At 44.3% G+C, this 24,806-nt stretch overlaps 1 protein-coding gene across 2 annotated transcripts in view; it reads left to right on the forward strand.

Annotated features, from left to right (window-relative positions):
- The window catches only part of GALNT18 (polypeptide N-acetylgalactosaminyltransferase 18), a 350,732-nt gene that overhangs the window by 259,898 nt on the left and 66,028 nt on the right, over positions 1-24,806 (forward strand). The window contains exon 7 of one of the 2 annotated variants that reach the window (XM_032166608.2): positions 21,071-21,256. The exons of the other annotated variant lie outside the window; for it this stretch is intronic. Coding sequence (XP_032022499.1) covers positions 21,071-21,256 — 186 coding nt within the window. The remainder of the gene's footprint in view (positions 1-21,070; positions 21,257-24,806) is intronic. 2 annotated transcript variants of the gene reach the window in all.

Raw genomic sequence — 24,806 nt, forward strand, 5'->3', positions numbered from 1 at the left:
TTATAGAGCTAAAATATTTCAGGCATTCATGATGATCTTTCTCATTCAAACTTAGGACAACAGAATTTTACTTCATCAGTTTTACATCTATATTTCCTTTCTTTCATGCCAAAATTTCTGGTTCTTGATGACAACAACATAGGTACCTGTTTATTTTATTCCCCAGAATGCACAAGACTGTTTCAGCATATTAATGACAATGCTACCACCAATGATGTGATAAATTAAATGGTTTAATTTATTTTGCATTTCTTCTTTAGATTTTATCCCACTAGGATGTACAGTCAAATTACTATTATCCACAGTTATCTAGAAGTGTTCCTCTCTGTACAGTTGTCCTACCAACTTAAGAAGTATGATCAGTTGTTTCATTTTGCTTCTGACTTTTATATTTAAATGTTTACAGTCGTATAAATTTATATTTAGTTTATAAAAATGAGGTAAATATACAGTCCAAAGTCAAATCTACAAAATAAGGAAGTTTCAGCATTGTTCTCTTCATCCTGTTTTCTCACTATTTCCAATGTAAACATTTAGTTTTGTTTGTTTTACTTAATACTTTGAAAAAAGGCAAGAAAGTGTGAATATATTCGCAGGTCCCCTTTATTGGATAAACGGTAGTATACTATGCACATTTTTATTATCTCATTTTTTTCTGAAGATTGTTCTATAACAGTATATAGAGATATTCCTCATTCCTTTCTTACAGTTGCATACTACTCAAATGCATAAACATTTTATAGTTTATTCTACCAATTTCCTTTTGAGAGCGTAGTGCTATAATTAATAGTCTTTTGCATACTTTTTCATATTTTTATTGGTTATCTTTTGGATAGATTCCTAGAAATGGAATTGTGAAGTCAAAGGGTAAATGCATATGTAACTTTGCTAGACATCATCAAATATCCCTCCAGAGGGGTAGTATTTCAGAGGGGTAATATTTTTCCCACCAGGAATGATGAAGGTGCCTGTCTTCTCACAGCCATACCAACAAAGTATGTTGTGAAATATTTTTTTTAACCAATCTGACAGATGAGAAAGGCCTTTCAGGGCAGTTTTAATTTGCATTTCTCTTATTAAGAACTAGGTTGAAAAGATTTTCATATGATTAAGGCTATTTGCATTTCTTTTTTCTGTAAGCTGTATCTTTGGCCCACTTTCCTACAGGGTTGTTAGTCTTCTATTTTTAAATATCTTTACACATTAGAGATGGTAATACTTTGCCCATCATCCAAATTGCAAGTATTTTCTCCCAGTTTGTTACTTGTCTTGATTTTACTTCTCACGTTTGTTTGTTTGTTTGTTTTGCCATCCAAAGGCTGCTTTTTTCATGTTTTTTCTGTTTCATGTAAGCAAACTTTTTTCTTCTTGCTTCCAGATTTTAATCATAGAAAATCTTACCCACTCTCAGGTTACAAAGAAATTCACTTATGTTTTCTTCTAATACTTATATGACTGTATTTTTTACATTTTAATCTCCAATTCATTCAGAATTGATCCTGCAGTTTGGTGTGAGGAATGGATCCAATGTCTTATTTTCCTATATGGTCACCCAGTTATCCTAACACCTTCTATTCAAAATAATATCTTTCCTCACTGCTTTGCAAAATTACCTTTATTGTACAATAAATTGCCACATACTTTTGGGTCTGTTTCTGGATTTTCTATTTTGGTTTCATTGATCTGTTGGTCTATTTATGTACTAATATCACACAATTTCATTTTTATAGGCTTTATGTTTGTAAGTCCACAGGGTGAATTTAGCCAGCAAACCAATGCAGAAAGGTCTTGGATTCAAAGGAGGGGAAGATCTAGGCAAGACACAAATATCATCTTTCCCTCTTCTTTCCTGCTGGACTTTAAAACACATGATGTCAGGATTTATGGCTGTTTAATTTTCATAATGGTGCTTGGAGCCTAGTATGTGCTGAGAGAGCAAGCTTTGAATTTACAGACCAGTCACATATAAGAAAATATATTCTATATGCCTCAGAAAGTCAGAGCTATTAACAGTGAGTATAAGCTGTAAGAGATGTAGTTACTCAATATCAGAAACATAAATTAGAACCATAAAAAAATAGATGCTAATGATACAGTGAGCTCCCTATGTTAGGACATCTTCAAGTATCACTAGAAAGATAGATAGAAAGATAAACTTTATGACCATAATACTAATGATTAATAGTAATATGGTAGTTATTATATGTGAGCTACTGTCCTAAGTGCTTTATATGTATTAATTCACTTAATCCTTGCAGTACCTTGAAATGCAGGTACTATTACTATCTCCACTTACAGATGGATATACTGAAGCACAGAGAGAGGTGATATAACTTGCCCAAGGTTACATGACTGGTAAGTGGTAAAGATGCGATTTGAACCCAAGAAAGGTGGCTTCGGAAGCCATTTATGCCTGGTCTAAGAGGGCATAGCATTGTGGTCTTCAGTAAGAAACCTGACAAAATTTCCCATCACTTCCAGGTGGTTCATTATTTATTCATTCATTCATCCTTCAAACATTCACTTTCCCCCTGCTGGGAAATTGGAGATGAATGACAGCCCCTGCCTTTGAGTGGCTCTCAGCCTAGCTGGAGAGACAACCACCTTACCACGTTCTGACTACCCATCTCAGACTGTAGAAAACGTCATGAGCTTAAACAGAATGTTTGATCCCTCCTTCCATTTTGACTTTGAGGACTTTCTGTGTTCTTTGATCTACCAATGGCAACAGTAACAAGTACACAACTCAACCTGCTACACTTTTTATGTGGTATTTCTTAGAAATTGTTATTTAAAAATCAAAAAATGCAAACAATTACCTTGTTTTTTCCAATCAATGAGTAATGGTAAAGATAATCAACTCAAGCTAAAGCAACAAATAAAAATGAGCATAGCAAAAACTATAAAAGCTAAAAAGTTGCCTGAAGAAATGAATGTTAACATGATTTACATTTGCAAAATTTGATTCAGGAAAACTAAACTTGGTGGAAATCATTACCACCAAGAAAAACCCTGTGATGGAGGCCATAATTATAAAATGTGTTATGGGTAAAAGCATACTGATAGAAGAACCCTATCTTAGTTGTAAAATCAATGCAAAAAAGTGTTAACCCCAGTGAAAATAATTCTGCTAAAATAAAACTAGAAAATTAGTATAGACGGAAATATTTTAATTTTGTCATATAGAAAATTGATGAAGAGAATTAAATTGGCTTAGTGACATTTACTCAAAAAAGAGTTTCTGAGTGAAAATTCATCACTGAGCGTAATTCAGGTTAATGTGCTAAACAGGGCACAGCCTGCTCAGGGTCAAAACAGCAAGGCTGAAAGATCCTGCTGCATTGCGAGAGCACCAGGGGGGAGCAACCACTCCACCTGGGGGAGTTGGGTGGGGCTTCACAAGGGAGGTGGCATTGAGGCAGACTCCTGAGGAAGGAGTGAGCGTCCTGAAGATGGGGATTTGACCTGTCAGCATTGACCTGTCAAGGTCTGGGACGTCTGAGATTTGGTGTAGTGATGTATACTCTTGGGCAACAGAAGCAGGTGCTTTATTCCATAAAGCAGACCCATTGTTGTACGGTGGAGTAAGTGTTATAACATAGTATGTTTATCTATGTGGTCTTCTGAGGCCAAGAATTTCATCCAAAAGGAACTTTCATTTATTGTATGCTATTTGGCAATCACTTGTGTGTATTATTAATTGTTGTATGATCCCTGTGAGGTCCATGCTGTTATCCCTACTTTGTAAATTAGAAACCTGGAGGAAATTAGATTAAATAACTCCCTCCTTACCCAGGACCACTCAAGATTAGAACCAGCCTGACTAGTTTTAAAATGAATGCCTTAATCACTATGTCGTGTTGTTTTTCCACCTTTACCTTCGGGGTTTAAAATCATTGATGGCATAAAGGTTAATTTCAAGGGTTAACTCGGGCCAGCATTGCTTTGGAAAATGACCACAGTACCATTTCAGTGCTCAGTGATTCAGCCGCATCTCTCAGGAGTGCTGAGGCCTAAATCAGATGATACTACACAATGTCCTCACTGGACGTGGCAGGAGACTTCAGAACTGAAGGGGTAACAGTCAAGGGCTGAGCCAGAGTCCACAGAGTCAGGAAGGAGACAGATGGGGGATTACTAAATGAGAGGAGCCAGAACAGAGAGGAAGTCAGAAATCTGGGCCCAGGGGAACAGAGACAAAGAGGAGGAAGAGAAAGCAAGGAAGGGTCCCTGGCAATTGCCTAGAACGGGCATCATCACTATTTGAGACTTTAAAAAATATGTATCCATGGTTAAAGGGCTGGAGACTTCACTAAAATTACCAGTGAAGGCAGTCCAGGCAGGTTAATGTGTACAGGTTAATGTGTGCTATTGAAGCACATGATAGACTGGGTATGTGGTTCTCCCCAAAGGCCTTGGACCCAGAGGTCTGAGTAATCTCAGCTGACTGTTAGTATCATGGCTGTTCTCAGCTAGCCATAAGGAAATTAATTAAAAACATTGGACACCACAGTTTCAGGTAAAGCAACCTAGTCTTTGCCCACATAGTTAGAGAGATGTGAGGAGAAAGGGGTCTGGGGACCAGCATTTTTGCTTTGCTGAAAAGGTCTCAGAAAACCACCAGATACAACGTCTCACAGAAAAGCTGCAAGCAGATTCTTTTATTTCCCATCCCTGGAGGCAGAGAAAATTAAACACCTTAAATTGGATTTTAGTTTCTAGTTGCTTCTAAATGTTATGGTTGGCTCAAGCCAGCTGGAGTTCAGAATAACCTGAGAGCTTGGGATAATATGTCTGTGTGTGTGTGTGTGTGTGTGTGTGTGTGTGTGTGTGTGTGTGTGTTGTGTGTGTGTGTGTGTGTGTGTGTGTGTGTGTGTGTGTGTGTGTGTTTTGTGTGGATTGGGGCTGTGAGCTTTGCCACTGTTTTGTATCATTTTGTCATGAATTGGAATCCCTTTAGCATTGTCCTTCAGCTGCTGTGGTGGGGTAACACCTAGAGAAGGCTGACAGTTGTATTTTTAGTAGAGACGGGGTTTCACCGTGGTCTCGATCTCCTGACCTCGTGATCCGCCCGCATCGGCCTCCCAAAGTGCTGGGATTACAAGCGTGAGCCACTGCGCCCGGCCGAAGGCTGACAGTTGTATGGTGGTGTAAGTGTTTATCTATGTGGTCTTCTGAGACCAAGAATTTCAAAAGACACCAAACAGATTTCAAGCTTGCAGGCCTTTGTGCTTCCAAAGGGAATTTTCCCAATGACCCACAGCCTTAGCTAAGTCATTGTCCATCTGTTCCCTTAGAATTGTTTTGGATTTTAATAATTTGAATGATTATTAGAAGTCAAGACTTAGTCTTTCCTAGTTCTTATAAATGAGTTATTAAGTGTCCAACAAAGATGGCATTGATATTTCAAACTCAGATGATGGGAGGTTTGAGGGTGCCATTGGCTAAAGGAGACTTCGAGATAGTTTGAGGGGGAAAATGTGGCCCGTTTGGCATTAGAAATAAGAGTGGAAATAACCAAAAAGCTTGCATTATTCATCTGTCTACTCATTCATACAGTGAACATATATTCCGTAATATGTAGTTGGTGTTAAGATAGAGAGAAATATAATACCTGGATTCAACAGAAAGCCAAAACTATAAAACTAAGGTAAAAAGAAAGAAAAAACTTTGAGGTAAGACAATGGGATCGGGTGCCCTCTATGTGACCATTTCTGAAAAGAGAAGAGATTATAGAATTGGACACGCATAGGAGATGGAGGCAGGGACAGTGTGATCCCACAGCCACAGAGAAGAATCAGCCAGAAAGATAGGAGCTGTATTGGTGGAAAATCACAGATGTTAGGGGAAGGCAGCATTTCAGAACTCAGACAGGCAGGCAAACATGAATACTAATGATAATAGCTACCATTTGTTGAACATTTATTTTGTATTTAGTGCATTTATTCAATAAATATTTATAAAGCACCTACCATTCTAGATGCTGTGCCAAGCACTGGATATGCAGTGATGAATGAGATAACTTAGGTTTGCCCTCATAGAACTCATATTCTAGTGAGTTTTATGCTGTATGTCATTTACCCCTCCCAAGAATCACAGAAAACCAGAACTACTGTTACCATTTTACAGATGAGACCACTGAGGCTCAGAGAAGTTAAGGAACTTGCCCTGGTCCCAAGAGAAAAAGTGGAGAAGCCTGGATTTAAACACAGTTCTGGCCAAAGCCTATGAACGAACAGCCTGTGCTCTGAGAAAGCAAATGGAGAAAAGGCATTAGATACAGCCATAAGAAGGCTTTGGAGGGAATAGTTGGAGTCAAGGGGAAGTGATAGAAGACAGATATCAAAGGGCTAAGGAGGGAGTGGGTGGAGATTGATGGAAGGTGGAGAGTTTAGAGATTGTATTTGACCAGAAAGGGAGGCAGAGGGACTCCTTGAAGACTGGGAATCTAGTGCCTGCTTGTAGGCAGAGGGCAAGTGCCTGAGCCTTGAGAAAGTACAGACTTGACCTTGAGAGAGTAGTTGAAATTTTGTTGCCTTCTAGGTGGTCAGCTGTAGATAGACCTTCTCCTGGGACCTGTAGGGCTTGAAATTCCCAAGGCCTTTGAGGTCGGAGCAACCTGAGGCCTCTGAGGCCAAAGCTTCTGGGATTTGATGGTGTTCCCTAGCTGGTGATCTCTATATATAAGGACATTTCGGTACCCCAAGCAGCCAGTCTAGAACCGATTGGTCTGCCCCATACCCAGCGGCTCCAGGAAGGCATCTGAAAACATGGAGCAGAAAGCTCCGTGGCCATTGCGTGTTATCTCCTAGCTCACCAGCCAGCCGTGGAGTGACTTTTTGCAATTACAAATCAGCAGCTGAGTAGATGCAGTTTAAAAGTATGTTGTAAAAGTTTTATGGTTAGTGAAGATAAGTGCAAAATTAATCCCTACAGAACAAAGCAATTTAAAAAGTACATAATGAAGCGATTAGCTAGAAATGGTGGGGAGCAGAAGGAGAGTGCCCATGAACAATTTTACTCAGGAATGGTCTTCACACATAGGTTTTTTCAATTGCGTTCAATGAGGGAGCTGTATAAAAGAGAGATTAATAACATGCACAAACGAGGTAACAATTGATAAAGGATTTGGGGAGTCAACCCGAAGGAAATTTTTACCTTCTTAAAAAGTTGGGATGAAGGGGAAACATAGCCATAAAGGCTTTGATTGAGACAATTGGTGAACTTTGATTATAGACTGGGGATTTGATAATAGTCATGTATCAATGTTTAATTTCCTGAATTTTGGAAAAAAGCAAAAACAAAAGCCAAAGAAACCTGGAAGTTCACAATGTATGTTAAAGCTCCCCAGAGTCATTTTCTGTCTTCCTTTTGTTTCCATTTTTGTTCTTTGTTCTTCTTTAGCTGAGTCTGCATGCTGGTTTGTATCAGATCCTGGAAGGTAGCTTCTTGGCCACCATTACATTGTTATTCTAGTTTTCCTGAAAGAGACCACCAAGCAAGGCCAGAATCAGTTCCTCAGAAGAACTGCCACAAAATGAGCAAGAGTTCCTTCTCCTCCTGCTCTGACACTGCTGTGGTCTTCCTTGGACAAGACCTGATATTCATAAATCTGAAGTTGCAGAAGGAGGGGTCAGGGGCATCTCCAAATACAAGTGTTCTTGGCTTTGTAAAGCAATGCAAGGGGCAGGGTACCCGTGAGCACGTTTTTTTCTAGTGCTGTGGGTGCTGGTATCCAGAAATTACCCTTGCACACAAGTTTTTCTATAAAGTCTGGTATCCAGAAATTACTCCTGCACACAAGTTTTTCTATAAAACAAAGCCTACCTGTATACAAAGTCAGTCCTGAAAGTAAAGAGTTAACCCCTGGTGTAAATGGCCCAGGAACACCATTTACTCCTTTAGGTCCTGTCTCTCTCTCTCTCTGTCTGTCTAGTTTGGGAAAGTTCACGAGGCAGGGCTCTGGTCTCTATCCTGGCTTGGAGCACTGAATGGTGGGGTGCTCTATTTTATTCCTCAGGCCTGCTGCAAATGCTGTACATCGGTAAGTGAGGGTCTTGATGACATGCTTAATTTTCACTGCACTAGGATTGTAGTAATATAGAGAAATCATGGACTAGGGGAGGGAAAAGATTAGTAACACCGTGATTTTAAGACAGATACTTATTTGGGATTTCAGTGAACCAGAACATATGGTCATTCTACTGAGAATTTTTTGTGCATGTTTAATCACCTCCTTAAATGCCCCATTTCCAATATAGTCATATAGGGAGTTACAGCCTCAGCATACGGATTTGAGGAAGGGGGAGACAATTCAGTCCACAGGAAGTGCTGTAACAGAAAAAACACAGTGTAAGTATCAGAAAGTCAGGGATTTTTTATATTTTGTTCTGTGATAAGATTCCCATCTCCTACAACAAAGACTGGCACATATTAAGTGCTCAGTAAATAATTGCTGAACTGCATTCAAGCAGAGGAGGGACATGCTCTGATGTATAATTTTAAAAAGTGGATTGGAGGGCAATACAGATTGAAGGGCAGCATGACAACACAGAAAGACCGGGGAAGAGGCTCTGGATGGAGATGCCCACACAAAAATAATAGGGACTTGGACCAGGATGTTGGCTGTGCAGTTGGAGAGAAGTGATTAAATTCAAGCTATATTTAGGAGGTAGAACTGTCTGCTTTTGCTGATGTATTGGATGTGGAGAGGGAGGAAGAAGACATTGCTACAGATGAATTACAGGTTACAGGCTTCGGCTATTAGATGGATGAGGGGCAGACTAAGGGACAGATGGGGAGGCAGGGAAGAAAATCAGGAACTTCATTTTGGACATGGTAAGCTTGAAATGCCTGAGACACATGAGAGTGAAGGTGAGACGTAGGCACTTGGGTATATAAATCTTGAACTCAGAGGAATGTAGTGTGTTTTCTCCTGCCCTGAAAAGCTGTGGTATAGCAGTAATGAATCTTATAATCGATGGAATATGATAGTGATAATAATTATAGCTAATACTTAGGGGGCTCTAAACTTCTTCCAGGTGATGAAATAAACTGTTTCTGTGTATTATGTCATTTAATTCACACAACTATCTTTGGAATGTATCACTTTTATCTCCATTTCATAGACAAGGAAACTGAGCGTTGGAAGGTGAAGTGAATTGCCTAAAGTCACCAGTTCAGCAAATGGGAAATGTAGGACTTGACACCAAGACTGTTTGGCCCCAGAGGCTATGCTCTGAACCATAATGACTTCCTGTCTTCCAAAAGGCAGGCTCTTGGATCCATATCTTACCGTGCTTCTACATTATCCCGTGACCCTGAACCTTAGTTTGCTCACCTGGGAAATGATGGAAGGTCCTGGTTAGGTTCCCTTCAGTTCTACTCTATTGCAGTATGCTGATCCCTTTTGTAAATCTGTATTAAATGAGAGTTTGCTATCGGTGACTTTCAGAGACGACACCAGTGATGATGCCCATGCTGATGATTCATTCTGATGTCTACGAAAAGGGCAAATCCTTTAAGAGAAGACGTAGCATACCAGCGTTTATAATCTGAGTTTCATTTGATTAAGAGGGGAAGCTCTTTAGAACAAATATCATTTCTGAGTGAGAGAATGTTCAGCATCTCAGCCTCATGTGTATCATTTGATAAAAGGGCCCCACTGAGCCAAGCGTGAGGATGATACTTCAGCCAGACATATAGACACCAGACATTCCTCTGATGTCTGCTCCCAGGCTTGGCCACGTTGCCTCCCACCAACCCCATCTCAATGACACAACCATTACCTGTCATCAGTTGGCTCCATGGTGCTGGGAATGACAGAGTGTATCTACCCTGGATTTCAGAAAGGACCCTCCTGGCTTATTATGGCAACACTCTTTGGACACTGGTTTAAAGAGTCCTTCTTTGGGCCAGTGTCATCCTTTTGGGGGCATCTAGTATGGACGGCCAATTTGAATCTGACTGGGACATGCTTATGAGCCATTCATATGTGTGGGATTTGTTTCTGATTCGATTAAGCTTCAGAGAGAGGAAAGAAACAGCCACTGATTAGAGACATAAAAAAAGAAATATTTTAAATGAGTAAATGTTTCATCTTCATATAGCAAAGTATAAATTAAACATGGTCCAGGAGATGCGCTTTGAATAGTAGCTGGATAGCACAAGCACGTCCACAAGGAGATGGTGCCTCACAGCAATTGAAAGGGACTTAACCCCCACAAAAGGGCTCTGAACATGCTGAGTAGATAGATGAGCCCCGTCAGCTGATAAAAATGACTCTCAGATTAGGGATGGGAAGGTTTTTATTTGGAATTTACAAAATTGCTCCCCAATCCCTATGACATTTAAGCTCATTGTCATTCTCTGGCAGCACCAGTGACAGTAATGGGGGCTAGAGATCTTATTTCAAAATAAAGAAGTGATTACAGTAGATAGCACAGGTGTCAATGGGACCCTGATTTGGAACTTGCTAATACTTCTGTCTCTGAGTTTGGGGCTTCTATAGGGTTTTGGTTCCATAGATATGCCTGGACTTGAACTAGCTTACCTTCCCAGCCTTGTGCATTGGGAAGCTGTGAGGGTCAGCTCCTTCTAGATTTTGTGTCCCCTGACAAGGGTTGGAAGAGTGTGGCTGCAACCCTGGCCTCACCAGCTAGCTCCCTCTTGCATAAGTGGAGTTGCCACAGGGCTTCTGTCTGTGGCTTTCCAAGGAACCTGGAACTGTATGTCATCTTCAAGCCTGGACCTTTCCTCTACCACTCTGGCTAGCTTCACCCTTGGTTTTCTGCCCTCTGCTCTGGTTCTGAGTTTGAACCAAACTCTCATGGCAGCCCGATGTGCAGGAGTCCTAATGCCCTGCCTGCCCCTTGCAGCTCCCTCTCTCACCCCTTGGGGCTAGATCTGCTCCCTGCATCCTCAGCCTCTAGTGGAGTCTTGCTTTGAATGGACTCATCAGCTGGAATTGGGAAGTGGTCACCTTCCAGACACTCCATCTCCCTATGCCTGGAGCTTTCTCCTATGAGCCCCACACAATAGATTGAACCTCTGGCAACTGGTGCCTTCAGGGACCATGCCGCTTTGGTCACCTTGCCTCTTTACATACTGGCAGCATCACAGACTGAAACAGCAGCTCTCAGAACTGCTGGAAATAGAGATTACCCAGGAAGTGTCCTATTTTGCTTACACAGTCCCCTGAAGGCTGGCTGGGAGGCTCTCCTGGGCAGCTTTTCTCCAAGTAGTGACTTGGGGACTCTGATTGCTTCTCTTGTGGGCTCAGCATCTTTGAACTTCAAGTTCACCCTGGCTTAAACATCCAGCAGATGGTGGGGTGGGGAGTAGAAGTGCACCTAAGGAGACACACTGGACAGTCACCCACCTTGCCCAGGAAGTGGCAGAGGCCATGTCCTCTCTCATGTCATCAGTTTGCACCCTCCTGACTGCAAGGGGTGCAGGGAAATGTGGAGGAGCACCCAGGTGTCAGTGAGCAATAGGGGTCTCTGCCACACCTTTGGAGACCACCCTACTCCTGGCTCAGTTTCCCAACCCCTGTATGTCAGAGCCTGATGTCTTCCTTTTTCCAACTTGTCTTGAGTCCCATCTGGCCTGAGTTTGAACAATAGTAATCAGGCCTGTTGGCTGATATGAGATTTGAGGTAACCACGAATAAGCCCTTCTTGGTCAGAGCCATTAAAGATATCTTCTAGTCTCAATGACCACACGTTTGCAAAGCAGTCCTCCTGGAATGTCCTTCCCTGAACTCCTGTGGCCCAATCATTATAGGCAGAGCATTGGGGTCCAAGGAAAAGCCAGGCCCTCTGTATGGGATGGGCCAGTTTGCTGAAAATGACACATTACTGTTGCCCCTCTAACTTGACACTGGGTTTCCTGTGGGTAAGCAGCTGTTTCAGCAAATCCCAGATTCCTGCAAAACAGTCTTTTAAGTTTTTCTTCATGGAAAGCTTCCAGACATTCCAGCCTAGCTTGTCTCTCCTTGGAATTCTGCCCAATGAATCCTGCTGCCTCTGATAGTTATGAGGGATCCCTTTCAAACAGAGGAACTGCTTCAAGTGTTTGTTGGGGCTAACCCAAATGTTCAGACCCTTTCGGGGACACCTTCCAAGAAAAAGCATCATTTTTTTTTTTTTTTCCAAGCAGCAATTCCACACAGAGGACTCTTCGGAAGTGTTTATTGCAAAAAGAGGGCTTGGGAAACCATATCCTCAGGGAGTGTTTTTCTGCAGGCTCTGATGAAAGGAATAAGCATTGTCAGATATTTTAAATGTTCCCTTACACTTTAAAATAACTAAATATGTACCCCAGGAAACCTGGGAGAGCACCAAGTAAAGTGCACTGAGGATAACGCAGAACTAAAGCCCAGCTCTGGTTCCTTCATTCGTGCAATTTATATTTTTTGAGCACCTCTCATGTGCCAGCCCTGTTTAGGCACCAGAAATGTCTTGATGAGGACAAAGTTAACATGAGCCTTCTCTCAGAGTTCGGTATTGTGGGCGCATAAACAACAAAAAACCTCTGTCTCACTAGTAATCAGGGGAGGTTGCAAATTAAAACTGCAGCGAGGGAGAATTTCATGCCCATCAGATTGGCAAAAATTTTAAAGTTGGACAATGTCAAATGTTGGCAAGGATAGGAAGCAATATGAGCCTCATCCATGCTGGTGGGAGTATAATGTGATCCACATTATTTGGAACAGTGTCACTTTTCCTAGGAAAGTTGAACGTGTGTATATAACCTATGCTCCAGAAATTTCACTGTGAGATAAATACATGGAGGCCTGCCCACTCTCGTGTGCCAGGAGACACATACAAGCGTGTTCCGAGGAGCACCATCCGTAATACTGGAAACAAGACTGTCGACCAACAAAAGAGAGCATAAATAAATTACTGCATATTTATACAATGGAACACTATGATAATGAAAATAAATGAAGCAAGAAGCAAGTTGCAGGATGTGTACAATCTGGTTCCATTTATATAGCATTCACAAACAGGCAAAACTAAACAATGTGCAGTGTAGGTTTATGGCAAGGAAATTATTAACAAAATTCAGGATAATAGGTTACCTCTCAGGGTAAGGAAAAGCACTCAGAGGTTTCTAAGCTACTGCCAAAGCATTGCTTCTTAAGCAGGGTGGCAGGTCAACAACTGGTGGCAGGTCAACAGTTGTTCCTTGTACTATGTGTCTTTAAGCTGCACACACACACAGAGTTATCACACATACTGTGCAAGAGGACTTACAGGTGATACAGGAATGCATAGCCAAGGCATGAGCCAAAACTAGGGCAGCCAGGGAAGGTAGGTGGGAATTAGCAAGGGAAATAAGTGTATACGTGGTGGGGTCATGGGAATTTCCAGTAAAGAGAATGGCAGAAAGAGGGGACAGAAACCCAAGAATGTGATCCACCTATGTCCATGGCATAAGTGGATGTAACTAGATGGCATGAGAGATGAGGCTTCAGGAAATAGACAGGGCCAGTTCTCAGAGATCTTGCAAACCATGTTAAGGAATGTGCTCTTATCTGGAGACTAAAGGTTGCCAGCGTGGGAGTGAGATATTTTGGAGGGAGGTTATCTCCACACTGACATTGTCTTCATCCTGGCTGCTCTGTTGCACGCCCTGACCCCTGACTTGCTGATGGCCTCTGGCTTTTGTGTTGACCTTGTCCAGATTCGACCTCTCTTCCTTTTTTTTTTTTTTTCGTTTTCTGAGGCAAAGTCTTCCTCTTGTCGCCCAGGCTGGAGTGCAATGGTGCGATCTTGGCTCACTGCAACCTCCGCCTCCTGGGTTCAAGCGATTCTCCTGCCTGAGCCTACCGAGTAGCTGGGATTACAGGCACCCACCACCACGCCCAGCTAATTTTTGCATTTTTAGTAGAGATACGGTTTCACCATGTTGGCCAGGCTGGTCTCGAACTCCTGACCTCAGGTGATCCACCTGCCTCTGCCTCCCAAAGTGCTGGGATTACAGGCATGAGCCACCATGCCTGGCCCTCTCTTCTCTTTCTTATTCCCATGCAGAGCCAGGATAGAGTGAGGTGAGTGAAATGCCCAGGGTACAAAATTGGAGGATGCCTGGAGCGTCAGTGTCCTGCCCAGCCCTATTGTTTGCCTACATCTCTGACCGTTCGGCCACTCTGTGAGTGACTTTCTGGTCTTCTGCCAGCTCTCCCCAGGCCTCAGCCTCGGCCTGCATCCACCTCATCTTCCTCCCCATGGCCTGCTGGTTTTGGCTTTTCACTCTTGTCTCTGCTTTTGCAGCCAAGTTAGGTGAGACAGTTACACGTAAAAAGATAATTAACCACTTGAGCCAAGAAATAAGGACCACATGAGTCGTACGTGTCGAGTTCCAAGAGTTTGGAGGAGCTGGGCCAGGCCGGCTTTGGATGGATGTGAAGAGCAGGAAGGAGGCTTTCTGGGCTAAGAGAACCGTGGGAACAGTTTGCCAAGAGCAAAGAGCTCATTAAAAGTCATAAGAAGATGAAAGCTGGAGAGTATCTGGGATCTGATCTTGTGGATGTGGCTATGAAGTACAAGGTTGAAGTGCCACCAACCGTGGTCCCTTACCTATGGTAACTGTAATGAATAAATTGTGGCATGCTTCTCCACTGAGACTGGAGAGAGCCTCAGAATTCTTCCCAACACAGTGCTTCGGAAGGATATTATCAAGCAAATGGATTTCACACAGGAGTGTAAACTCATTTGACATCCCTGTCATAGACTATGGAGCAGTCATGACTCTTAGAGTAGAAAAGATGATCAAACTACATCCCGTTGCTTTGTCTAGTATGTGTCCCTATTTTAACCCAATTTACAACTCTTAGTTGTGTCTCAAGTACTGGGCATCATTTGAGGCACTGGCTAGAAAATGCAAAATCACAGAATACAAAAAGTAGAGGGGATCTAAGACAACATTGAGTCCAGCTCCCCCATTTGGCAGCTGGGAAAAATTGAGGCTTGGGAGCAGGAGGCTTGTTTGTGTGAGTGGCCAATACAAGATGTAACCCTGACCTTGTACCAGTGGGTCCTCAGCCTGGGAAAAGAAAGTGATCTGAGCCTCCCTGAGAACCCACTACATGCCCGCCTTTGCTTGTGGGAGCTTGTCATATACAGCATCTCTTTTAAACCTGGGGAATCATTATCCCCAAGAAAAAGCTGACATCCAAAGACAGGTCCAAGTCAAAGACTAATATATGACACAGCCCGGACTTAAACCCTTTCCACCGGCCCCTAAGACTTCCATGCTTTCTTGTAGTTCTGGGTGGGTGTTTCAATCTTCTTCAGAAGTGATAACAGGACTAGGGTTTTCTGGGAAGGGCCGGTGGTGAGTGTGATTTTGCTCTGCCCCAGGTAACTTTACAATCCGCTTTAGGTTCTTGGCCACATGTGGGAGGTGGTCCCAGCAGCTCCTCTGTAGGCATATCTGAGCATTTCGTGAGGTTGGAAGCTTTCTCTCCAGTGAGTTCATGGTTCCACAGGAGGAAGCTGCCTGCTATCGCCTGTGCTCATTTGATGACTTCCTAGGTTTTATGACATTAATTTAAGCTCTGCAGCCCAAGTAACTCTCTTTGGTTGCAGCAGTATGCACTTAAATGTCAGAGCTTTGCTGAAAAACCACTTGAGTTTGAAGAAAGTCATTGTGTTCAGTAAAATCTAGCCACATTTTATGTTTATGGCCTTTATTAGGGCATCCCGCTGAGCTAGTTAAAACCATGCCTCTATAGTCAGTGAAAGCCCAGGACTCTCAGATTACTGGATTCACTCATTCAAATAATAGTTATTGAATATAGACTAAGTGGCAGGTGCTGATGTATACAGTGGTAAACACACAGACACGATCCCGTTTCCATGGCACTTATAGCCCAGTGAAGGGAGACACACATTTAAAGAATAAATAAAGAAGTAAAAGTATTTTGAGTAAGTGTTATGAAGAAAAAGGCAGGGCACTAAAGGTATTCAGAGGGGATCTAATTTACACTGGGCAAATCAAAAGAGGTCGTGTTTGAGCTGGATCATAAGTTGGGGAGAAATTATTCAGGACGTGCGATAGCAGGTGCAAAGGCACAGAGACAGGAAAGAACTTAGTGTAGTCGAGAAACGTGTTGCTCAGTGCCCATCAGAAGCCTCAGGACCCAGCCTTGTGCTGATGTGCCGTCAGGTGTGTCCAGTGCCTGCAGGACTCAGCACATGCCTTCACCATCGTATGTGGAAATTAGGTTCTACATCTTGGTGGTTGCTTCCTGTGCCCTGTTCCCTGTGACCATATCTGCCTTCTCTGTTTCCAACCCTTGGTGTTCATTTCTCAGGCACCCCTTTGGTACCCAGCTACCTGCCTTCTCTCCCTAGGCATCTCTACCCACCAGAGCTCATAATGCCACGCCATCCCTGTACCCACACTTCATCCCCTGTCCAGCTGCCCTGCTTCCCCAGCCCAGACCTTCCTGTGTATATCCTCCCTCTGGTTTGGGGCTTGCTCTATTGTGCCAATTGTGAATTGGACATTTAATGTGCCAGGTCCAGCTCTCTTTCTCTCCCTTCCTTATCCCCTGCCCCTCCCAATCCTCCATAGAAGCTCCATGATGTCATTCTCCATGAGTTCCAAATGCTGGACTCCATGAGTTCCTTTCCTATCCTTTGTCTACCATCCCAGAGGGCCCCTGAGATGCGCTGTGGGTATGACTTTTGAAATTCTCTCTTGGGTCAAGCCATTGGTCAGCGGAGCCACTTATCTCCCAGGAGTCGGCCAGCACAGGCTTTCTCTTGTTTGCTTCAGTGCCATTGGGCAGGGTCCAGAAGTGGCAGGGTAAACATACTGAGTCCACATCTTCTGGCTGCAAAGCCCAGATGCTGCCAAGAACCAAATGCCGTGGCCAAGGCAAAAGCTGTTACCCTCTCCATAGATGAGTGCCCTTTCATAGAAAGGAGGGGACTGGAGATGTTGACCAGTGCTCCCTGTCTCTGAGAAGGGAGCCTTGTGCACTCCTCTGCTGGGCTGGGCATTTGGGAAGAACTCTGTCTTCTGTGGCCTGTTTGCTCCCCAAAGGTGGGTGTACAGTTCAAATAGCAGCAACGTAATAATTATCATGAAATAATAATAGGCACTCACACAGACTGAGGGCCTCCAGTATCCTGAGCACTTCAGCAGGGGCTTCCTGAGCCCACAGCCCGGTGTGGTACCCATTGTCAGGGGTGTTTGTTAGACAAGAGGTTACGTAGCCCAACACCACTCCACAAGCACTCGGTGAGGCCAGAGCTGGCCCAGATGGCCTGTCCCCATGTCCAGGGTGTCTTTGCTTCCTTGACCGCCATCCACGTAGTGCTCACACTGAGGTAGGCTCAATGTTAAACACTTATCCACACTGCATCCCTTCACCCACAGGGCAGAAATGAGGCTTGGGAGGGAGGTAACCTGCCAAAGGTGACACAGTAGCAGGTAGCAGAGGACAAATGTGAATCCAGTTCCCACAGACTCCAAAGCTGTGCTTTCAAGTGCGACATGCTACTCCCACCTGGCCCAGATGCCCCACCTCCCCTGGAAACCCAGGATCTCTTAGCACCTTTTAGCACGTGTCTAAGGGACAATTTGGTGACAAGCTTGAGAACATTTTGCAAGAGGGAAGGAGGTGATTAAACAGGCAATTGCAATGGTGTTAGATCAGGGAACAAGGCAGGACCACACAGCACACCAGGTAAACCTAGCAGAAGGGGGCGCAGCAAAGTGACAGTGAACTGAGACTTGGAGGATGAGTCAGGGAGGCAGGCAGGCTTGGGCACGTCATCGCATGTGCAGAAGTCTGAGGAAAGGGAAAAAAAACCCACGTGAGAGGAAGTAAAAAAAATAGTGTGGCTACAGCATAGAGGCTGCAGCATAGAGTGTATTGGGGAGCACAAGGTCAGGGCTGGAGGGGTGGTGGGGGGCAAGCCCAGATCAGGGGCTGTGCCAGGGGCATGGTGCAGGAGAGGGAGTGGTCCAGCTTACACCTTCAATCACTCCAGCTGCTGAGTGGAGAAGAGCTTGGAGAAGGAATACAGGAAGAGGGAGGTCAGGTGTTTGGAGTCTGTGGCAAAGTCCAAATGAGAGATGATGTCGGTGGCCTGGACAAGGGAGGTGGCTGCAGGGTTGGGAAGAGGGGAGTGAATTCAGGTGCTAGACAGTCATGCCGCTCCTTGTACTGTGTCTAAAGGCACGATGAGAGGGGCCGCACCACCATTCTGATTAGAATGACGGCAGATGTGCCCACTCTAAGGTGAAACCGACTCTTTAAGAAGCAGGTCCTGTAATAAAACAGTTTTGTTACGACTCATGCTCTGTGTTGTATTGTTGAAATATGTCAAGCAATAGCCTCTGTTCCAGTGGCAAAAAGAATCATTACCCTGACTCTTTGTGTTGTCAATAACTTCTTCATGGATTCACAAGTTTTCATAGAGAACCTGAGCAAAGTGAATTGGAAATCAGCACCGTCCCCAGAATGTACAGGTCTTGGGAATGGAGGCGCACAGCCTGGGGCCTTCACCGCCACCCTCTCATGATCCTCAGAACCATTCCTGGATGTGGGAACTCCTTTCAAAGCTTGATCATCATGGGGGAAGTGTTGGCTCTTCGTTGAGCTTCTTTGGGACCAGACAGATCCTTTTGTCTTAAATATCAGCTGTGTGTTTCTTGAGCAAGGGACCTTCCTTTTTTATTACTATTTTTATTTTTTTATTTTTTGAGACAGGGTCTCACTCTGTTGCCTAGGCTGGAGTGCAGTGTGACACGATCAGGGCTCACTGCAGCTTCCACCTCCTGGGCTCAAGCGATCCTCTTGCCTCAACCCTCCAAGTTCCTGGGACTACAGGCATGTGCCACCATGCCTGGCTAACTTTTTTTGAAATTTTCCGCAGAGATGAGGTCTCACCATGTTACCCAAGTTGGTCTCAAACTCCTGAGCTCAAGTGATCCACCCACCTCAGCCTCCCAAAGTGTTGGGATTACATGCATGAGCCACTGCGCCTGGCAAGGGACATTCTTTAGTTTCCACTTTCTCACTTGGAATTGGGCATAATAACTGCCTCACAGGGTGATTCTAAAGATTGTGCTGTTCAGCTTGATAGTAATAGCTAAGAATGACCACGTGCTTATTATGCACCAGGCATTTTTTAAGCACGTTGCATGTAATTGCTTTAATTTTCTCAGTGACCTTCTGAGATAGGTACTCATGATCCCCACGGAGAGGAGGAAACAGAAGCACAATGAGATCAAGTGGCTTGCCCAAGATCACATAGCAGGCATGGAGCAGAGCCAGGATATGAACCTGAGTAGTCTCATGGCCAGCCCTGCTCATAACCTACCCACCATGTTTTGCTGCCTTCCTGAATGTACAGTCCAGTGCCTGGCACATAGGAGATGCTCAATGAGGATGTTAGTTTCCTTTCTATTGGTCCTAAGTTATACACTCAAGGCAAAACAAGCTTAAGTGAGTAATAAATCAGTAAGCCACCTTCCAACTCCAACAGCCTAGAGGCTATAGGGGCCAACTGGTGTGACATGGATGGGTGAAAGGGAAAGCATTCCCTTCCAAACTAACACAGGGAAAATAAGCTAAATCCAAATCTGGCTTTATCCCAGACTTATTGTTGTTGATGGGTACATGTTATATATCTGAACTTCATCTACCAAGTTCATGGTGATGTTGACAGTATCTGGCAAGTAATATCTACTGTCCACCAGGAGATCTCGATTACTTTCCCTCAGAAGCCACGTTCATCAGCTCTAACCAGGTATTTCAGATTCACCTGAAATTCAGTAAATGTCAGCCATTTATACATTGATTGATTGAATGATAAAGCATCAATCATTTATTTATTTATTCAGCAAGTACTTACAAAGTACTTCTATGTACTTGGCCTTTTGTTAGGTGAGTGAGTGAGATACAGGTTTTGCCCTCCAGGAATATACCGTCAGTGAGTAAGGCTGACCTATAAGCAGGTAAGTTGTGATATCAAGGTCTGTGGGGGCCAGAGGAGGAAGAAATTGCCTCTACTCTGAAAATCGAGCAAAGACTCCACAATGTTGGGGCCATATAATCAAGGTCTTTTTAAAAAAAATTTTTTTTTTAATGTTTTAGAGACAGGATCTCACTATGTTGCCCAGGCTTGTCTCAAACTCCTGGGCTCAAGCAATTCTCCCACCTTAGCCTCCCAAAGTGCTGAGATTACAGGTGTGAGCCACTGTGCCCAGCCTGATCAAGGTCTTGAGAGGTGAATTTTTTCAGCTGAAGGAGTTGGGGGCAGGGGGGCATTCTAAAATTACCAGCAGAATGGACCAAAGCCTAGAAGCACAAAAAAGTGCATGTTCAGGAACATTGAAAGGTCAGGGTGGCTGGAAAGATTGTAGCAAGAGCTTTGAGACGCTGCCCATTAACACTTAGAACGCAAAGGTTTATCTTTCAAAATCTAATTGCATTCGGATCAATCTCCTATTCACCAAGGTTGCTAAGAAGTTTAATATCATTTCTTTCTTTGCAGTGCTCTCCCTCAGATTCAGTCAGAACCCAGAGCCTGGGAAAGATGCAGTAGAAGAAGGGTTTCTGGTGACACCCTTCTCTGTGGTGATCACTAATTCTTGTCCAGGCCCATGTGGTCCATTTGAAGAGGATGTCTCTGCTGAGAGTCTTGCTGGTTCTCTATGTCAAGCACTGCTGCAGACTATCATCAAGGGTTTTGTTAACTTCTCCCCCAAGTGCAAGGAGAATTCAGATCTTTGGAACAAAATGTCTGGTCTCTTTTTTTGGTGGGGTAGGGCTCACAGGTGGAGGGAAAAAAGTGCATTCATTTTTTTTGTTGGTAAATCCACAGCAATAAGAACCAATATATGAATTAATGACTCCATAGCCATCCTGCTGCTATAGGAGTAGAAATCAGGTATGGCCTACTCCCTCACAGAGAGTGATGTGGGGAGTCAAGGTGAAGGGGCTGAATTTCTTCCTGCTCGTGTCAAGTGGCTGCCTGAGGCCTGATGTAGAAAGGCAGAGCCAGGCAGGCTCTGACAAGTGGCTCCATGTCTTCTGCAGGTATGGCAGTGTGGCGGGAGTGTGGAGGTCCTGCCCTGCTCACGGATTGCCCACATTGAGCGAGCCCACAAGCCCTACACAGAGGACCTCACCGCCCATGTCCGCAGGAACGCTCTCAGGGTGGCTGAAGTCTGGATGGATGAATTTAAAAGCCACGTCTACATGGCATGGAACATACCCCAGGAGGTAGGGATCTCCAGTAGGGATGAGTTTCTCGGGGATTGGTGGAAAAGAAACAAAGCAAGATATGGGACCGAACCCTTCTTCCTATGGGTCAGCCAGAGTCCTGTTTGCCATGCAAGAATGGACTCTCAACCCCAAAACATATTATTTGCTGAAGAAAAGGGGCTGTGAGGCTCTAAGCCATTTCTTATCCTGCTACCCTAATCCCTGGTCAGCATGCTTGACGAGGACTTCTCTCTGGATCTTAGTGTCCTAATTTTAAATGAGAAAGTTGGACAGGTAGCTCAAGTTTCCTTCATGCTCCCAGGTCCTCAGCTTCTCTGACATTAGATGTTTCATGGTCCTGGATTACAAATATACCAGTAACTACAAAAGTTTACAAAAAGCATCTTAATCTTCCTATAGATTAGGTTCAAACTTCTCCATTGAACCTTTGACCAGAGTTATAAAGATCCATATGCCTTTCGGATTTCTTGAGCCACATGGATGGGGACGGGGGCACACCTACAGGGACCCTCACTAGGAGATGGGAGTTATTCTGGGCAGTTTTTAGACAGTGTTTAACCTTCACAGAGCCTCATCATTGCCTGCCACTGTCCTCTATCCCTCTAGTGGCCTGTACTTAAGAAATGCCAGAGAAAAAGCAATGTTTCTCTGGTAGTTTTGTTTAGCCCTGCCATGTGTCAAGGTGAAACATGTGGAAATGACCTTGGACTACTGAGTTGAGAGAACCCAGCTCTACTACTGAGTTGAGAGATGCCAGCCACATGATTCCAACCCACTTGCCAGCCTGTCTGCCTGGAGTTCATTGCTAGTGTTGCATTCTGTGTGAGACAGAGCTATCAGAGCTATTGACTACGTGACCTCATTCTTTCCTCCCAAGGCCATGGCAATCCCCTTTGGAGTCCTTTAGGAAGCCTCTAATGGGGAAATGATTGATCTTCACTCAAAGTGATCATGTGAAAGCCCTGTTACCTAAACTCTACACCAAGCTAATGTTGCTCTGGTTAAATGATCGAGAAAGTTGACTGGTTCATGGGTGGGAGCTTTTAGCCCATCTCCCAGCCACACCACCACCATAGGAGAGGAGAACTTGAGCTGGGTTGCATACTCCCACAATCAGTGAGGTTTCAGCAGTTGGGAGCAAGAATGAGGAGTGGAGACATATCAGCCAGAGTGCAGCCAACTCTAATGTACCAGCCTGGGATTGCCTTCCTGACAGTAAGAGTGTTTCTGGGGAACTGCAATACCTTCTGGACTCATCGTCAGGATTGAATCACTGTATTCTGCATGGGGCGCCAAGCGCTGTGGTAGGTGTTCTGTGATGGCAAATTATTAAGAACACTTGGAAACTCCCCAGGAGCTCACCAGTGAGGCATAGCAGGTCCCCAGGCTCTGCTTAGGAGTGGTGAGTGAGCATACTCTTACTGCCTTCTCTCTGTACCCCAGAGCTGCAAACCTTCTAGCCCTCTACCCCTAGCAGCTGACAGGTGTTGAAATGCCCAGCAACCCAATGAATGGTAGAGAACTGAGTGAGTGAAAATAACTGAAAAATGATGAAATTCAGTGTCTGTCTGCGACTCCTCAAGGCGGTAGTTCAAATCAAATGGGTAGGGGGAAGTGAACACAAGACAGGTGAGAGGTGGAATTGCCCAGGATAAAGCCTTAGGTGGAGAAGGAAAGAATCAGTGTGTTTCCTAAAATAATTCTCTTTCCTCTCCTGTTCCCTGTGTCCAAATGTCCTCTCCTTCCTCTTATCAAACTTGTAGAGTCAATATTTCTTCAGCTCCCAATCCTTCTCCCAAGCTATATCCCGATACTTCATCAAGACTGCTTTGTCAAGGTCAACATGGGCCTCCCAACTGCCTAATTTAATGGACATTTTAAGATCTTTAACCTATAGGATTTCACCTTTTCCTTGAACCTCTGTAGTTCCTTGGGTCCATGATTCCACACCCTGGAATCTCATCTCTCTCCAATTATTCCTAACTCTTCAAGGGCTCCTCTTACCTTCACTGGGTGCTTACATGCTCCGTGGGGGATCCATCCTTGGCAGACTGCTCTCATTATTCCCCATCTCCCTGGGTAATATCATCTACTCTTGCATTGGACTCCCACCCATATGCTGCCTCCGAATTAATGTCTCTACCCCTGACTTCTGCCTTCACTTTCAGACTCACATCTCCAACTGCCAGCTGGACATCTCCTCTTGGCCATTCCCACAGGCACTCAGACTGAATCTGACCAGCTAAACCCACCTTCTTCCTCCAGATCTGCTCCTGTTCTCGTTCTGTCTCAGTGCATGGTGCCACCATCTTCCAGACACATGAGTTTGAAAATGACATCATCCTTCAATCTTCCTCTCTCTCAATGCCCTGTCCCAGTCAATCACAAGCCCTCCTTCCCACCCCGACCTCCTCTCATGTCTGCATTCAGGCCCTGTTTTTTTCTCTGCCACAAGCTTCAGCTGGTTTTCCTGGCTCAAATCTTTATCTCCTTCAAATCTATCCTCTACAATACCCGAAGTTATCTTTAAAACACTCACAACAACCATGCCATTGCCCTGCTTAAAATCTTTAAATGAGGCCAGGCGCAGTGGCTCATGCCTGTAATGCCAGCAATTTGGGAGGCTGAGGCAGGTGGATCACTTGGGGTCAGGAGTTCAAGAACAGCCTGGCCAACATGGTGAAACCCCATCTCTACTAAAAATACAAAAATTAGCCAGGCTTGGTGGCATGTGACTGTAATCCCAGCTACTCAGGAGGCTGAGGCAAGAGAATCATTTTAACCTGGGAGGCAGAGTTTCCAGTGAGCCGAGATCATGCCACTGCACTCACTCCAGCCTGGGCGACAGAGCAAGACTCTGTCTCAAAGAAAAAAAAAAAAAAAATTTAAATGACTCCTGTTATGTACAAAATTAAGCACAAAGCCCAGTGTTTGGCATGGCATCAAAGGTTCCCATGCTTTCTCCTCTGCCTGTATTTTAACCCCACTGCCCACCACTCCCTGTTTTGAAGTCTGCATACACTGAGTGGACTATGGGAACTGCCCATTACACACCGTCCATGCCATGCTGTTTCTCACGACTCGGTGCTTGCTCATCCTGCTTTGAATTCCCTACCCTCTACCTCTTTCTGTATGACCACCCCTACTAAATCTTCCCCATCCTTTGAGACTCAGCTCCAGGGGTCCCTCCTCTAGAAAGCCAGCTCCAACTGGGGAAAGAGCTCCCCCTCCTAAATATCTCTCTGTTATTGCATGACCAGCCTGTGAAAGAGTGTTCTGTTATGTAAAAGTCTCCCTCTCATTAGAACAGTGGCTTTCAAATCTGGCTGAACTTCAAAATTGGTTGGGTTCCACCCCCACAGATTACCACTTATTTGGTTTAAAGGGGCCCCTGGGATCTGTTTTTTGGGAAAGTTCTTCAGAACCACTGAGAAGCACCACAATACACCATGGGCTCTCTGAGGACAGACTGCTTTATTCATTTTTGTGTCATTATATCTAGCACAAGGCAGGGCGCATGGTAAGAGCTTGGTGATGCCTTGCTAAT

This window comes from Hylobates moloch, unplaced genomic scaffold, assembly GCF_009828535.3.
Source record: "Hylobates moloch isolate HMO894 unplaced genomic scaffold, HMol_V3 SCAFFOLD_11, whole genome shotgun sequence".
NCBI classification, from domain to species: domain Eukaryota; kingdom Metazoa; phylum Chordata; class Mammalia; order Primates; family Hylobatidae; genus Hylobates; species Hylobates moloch.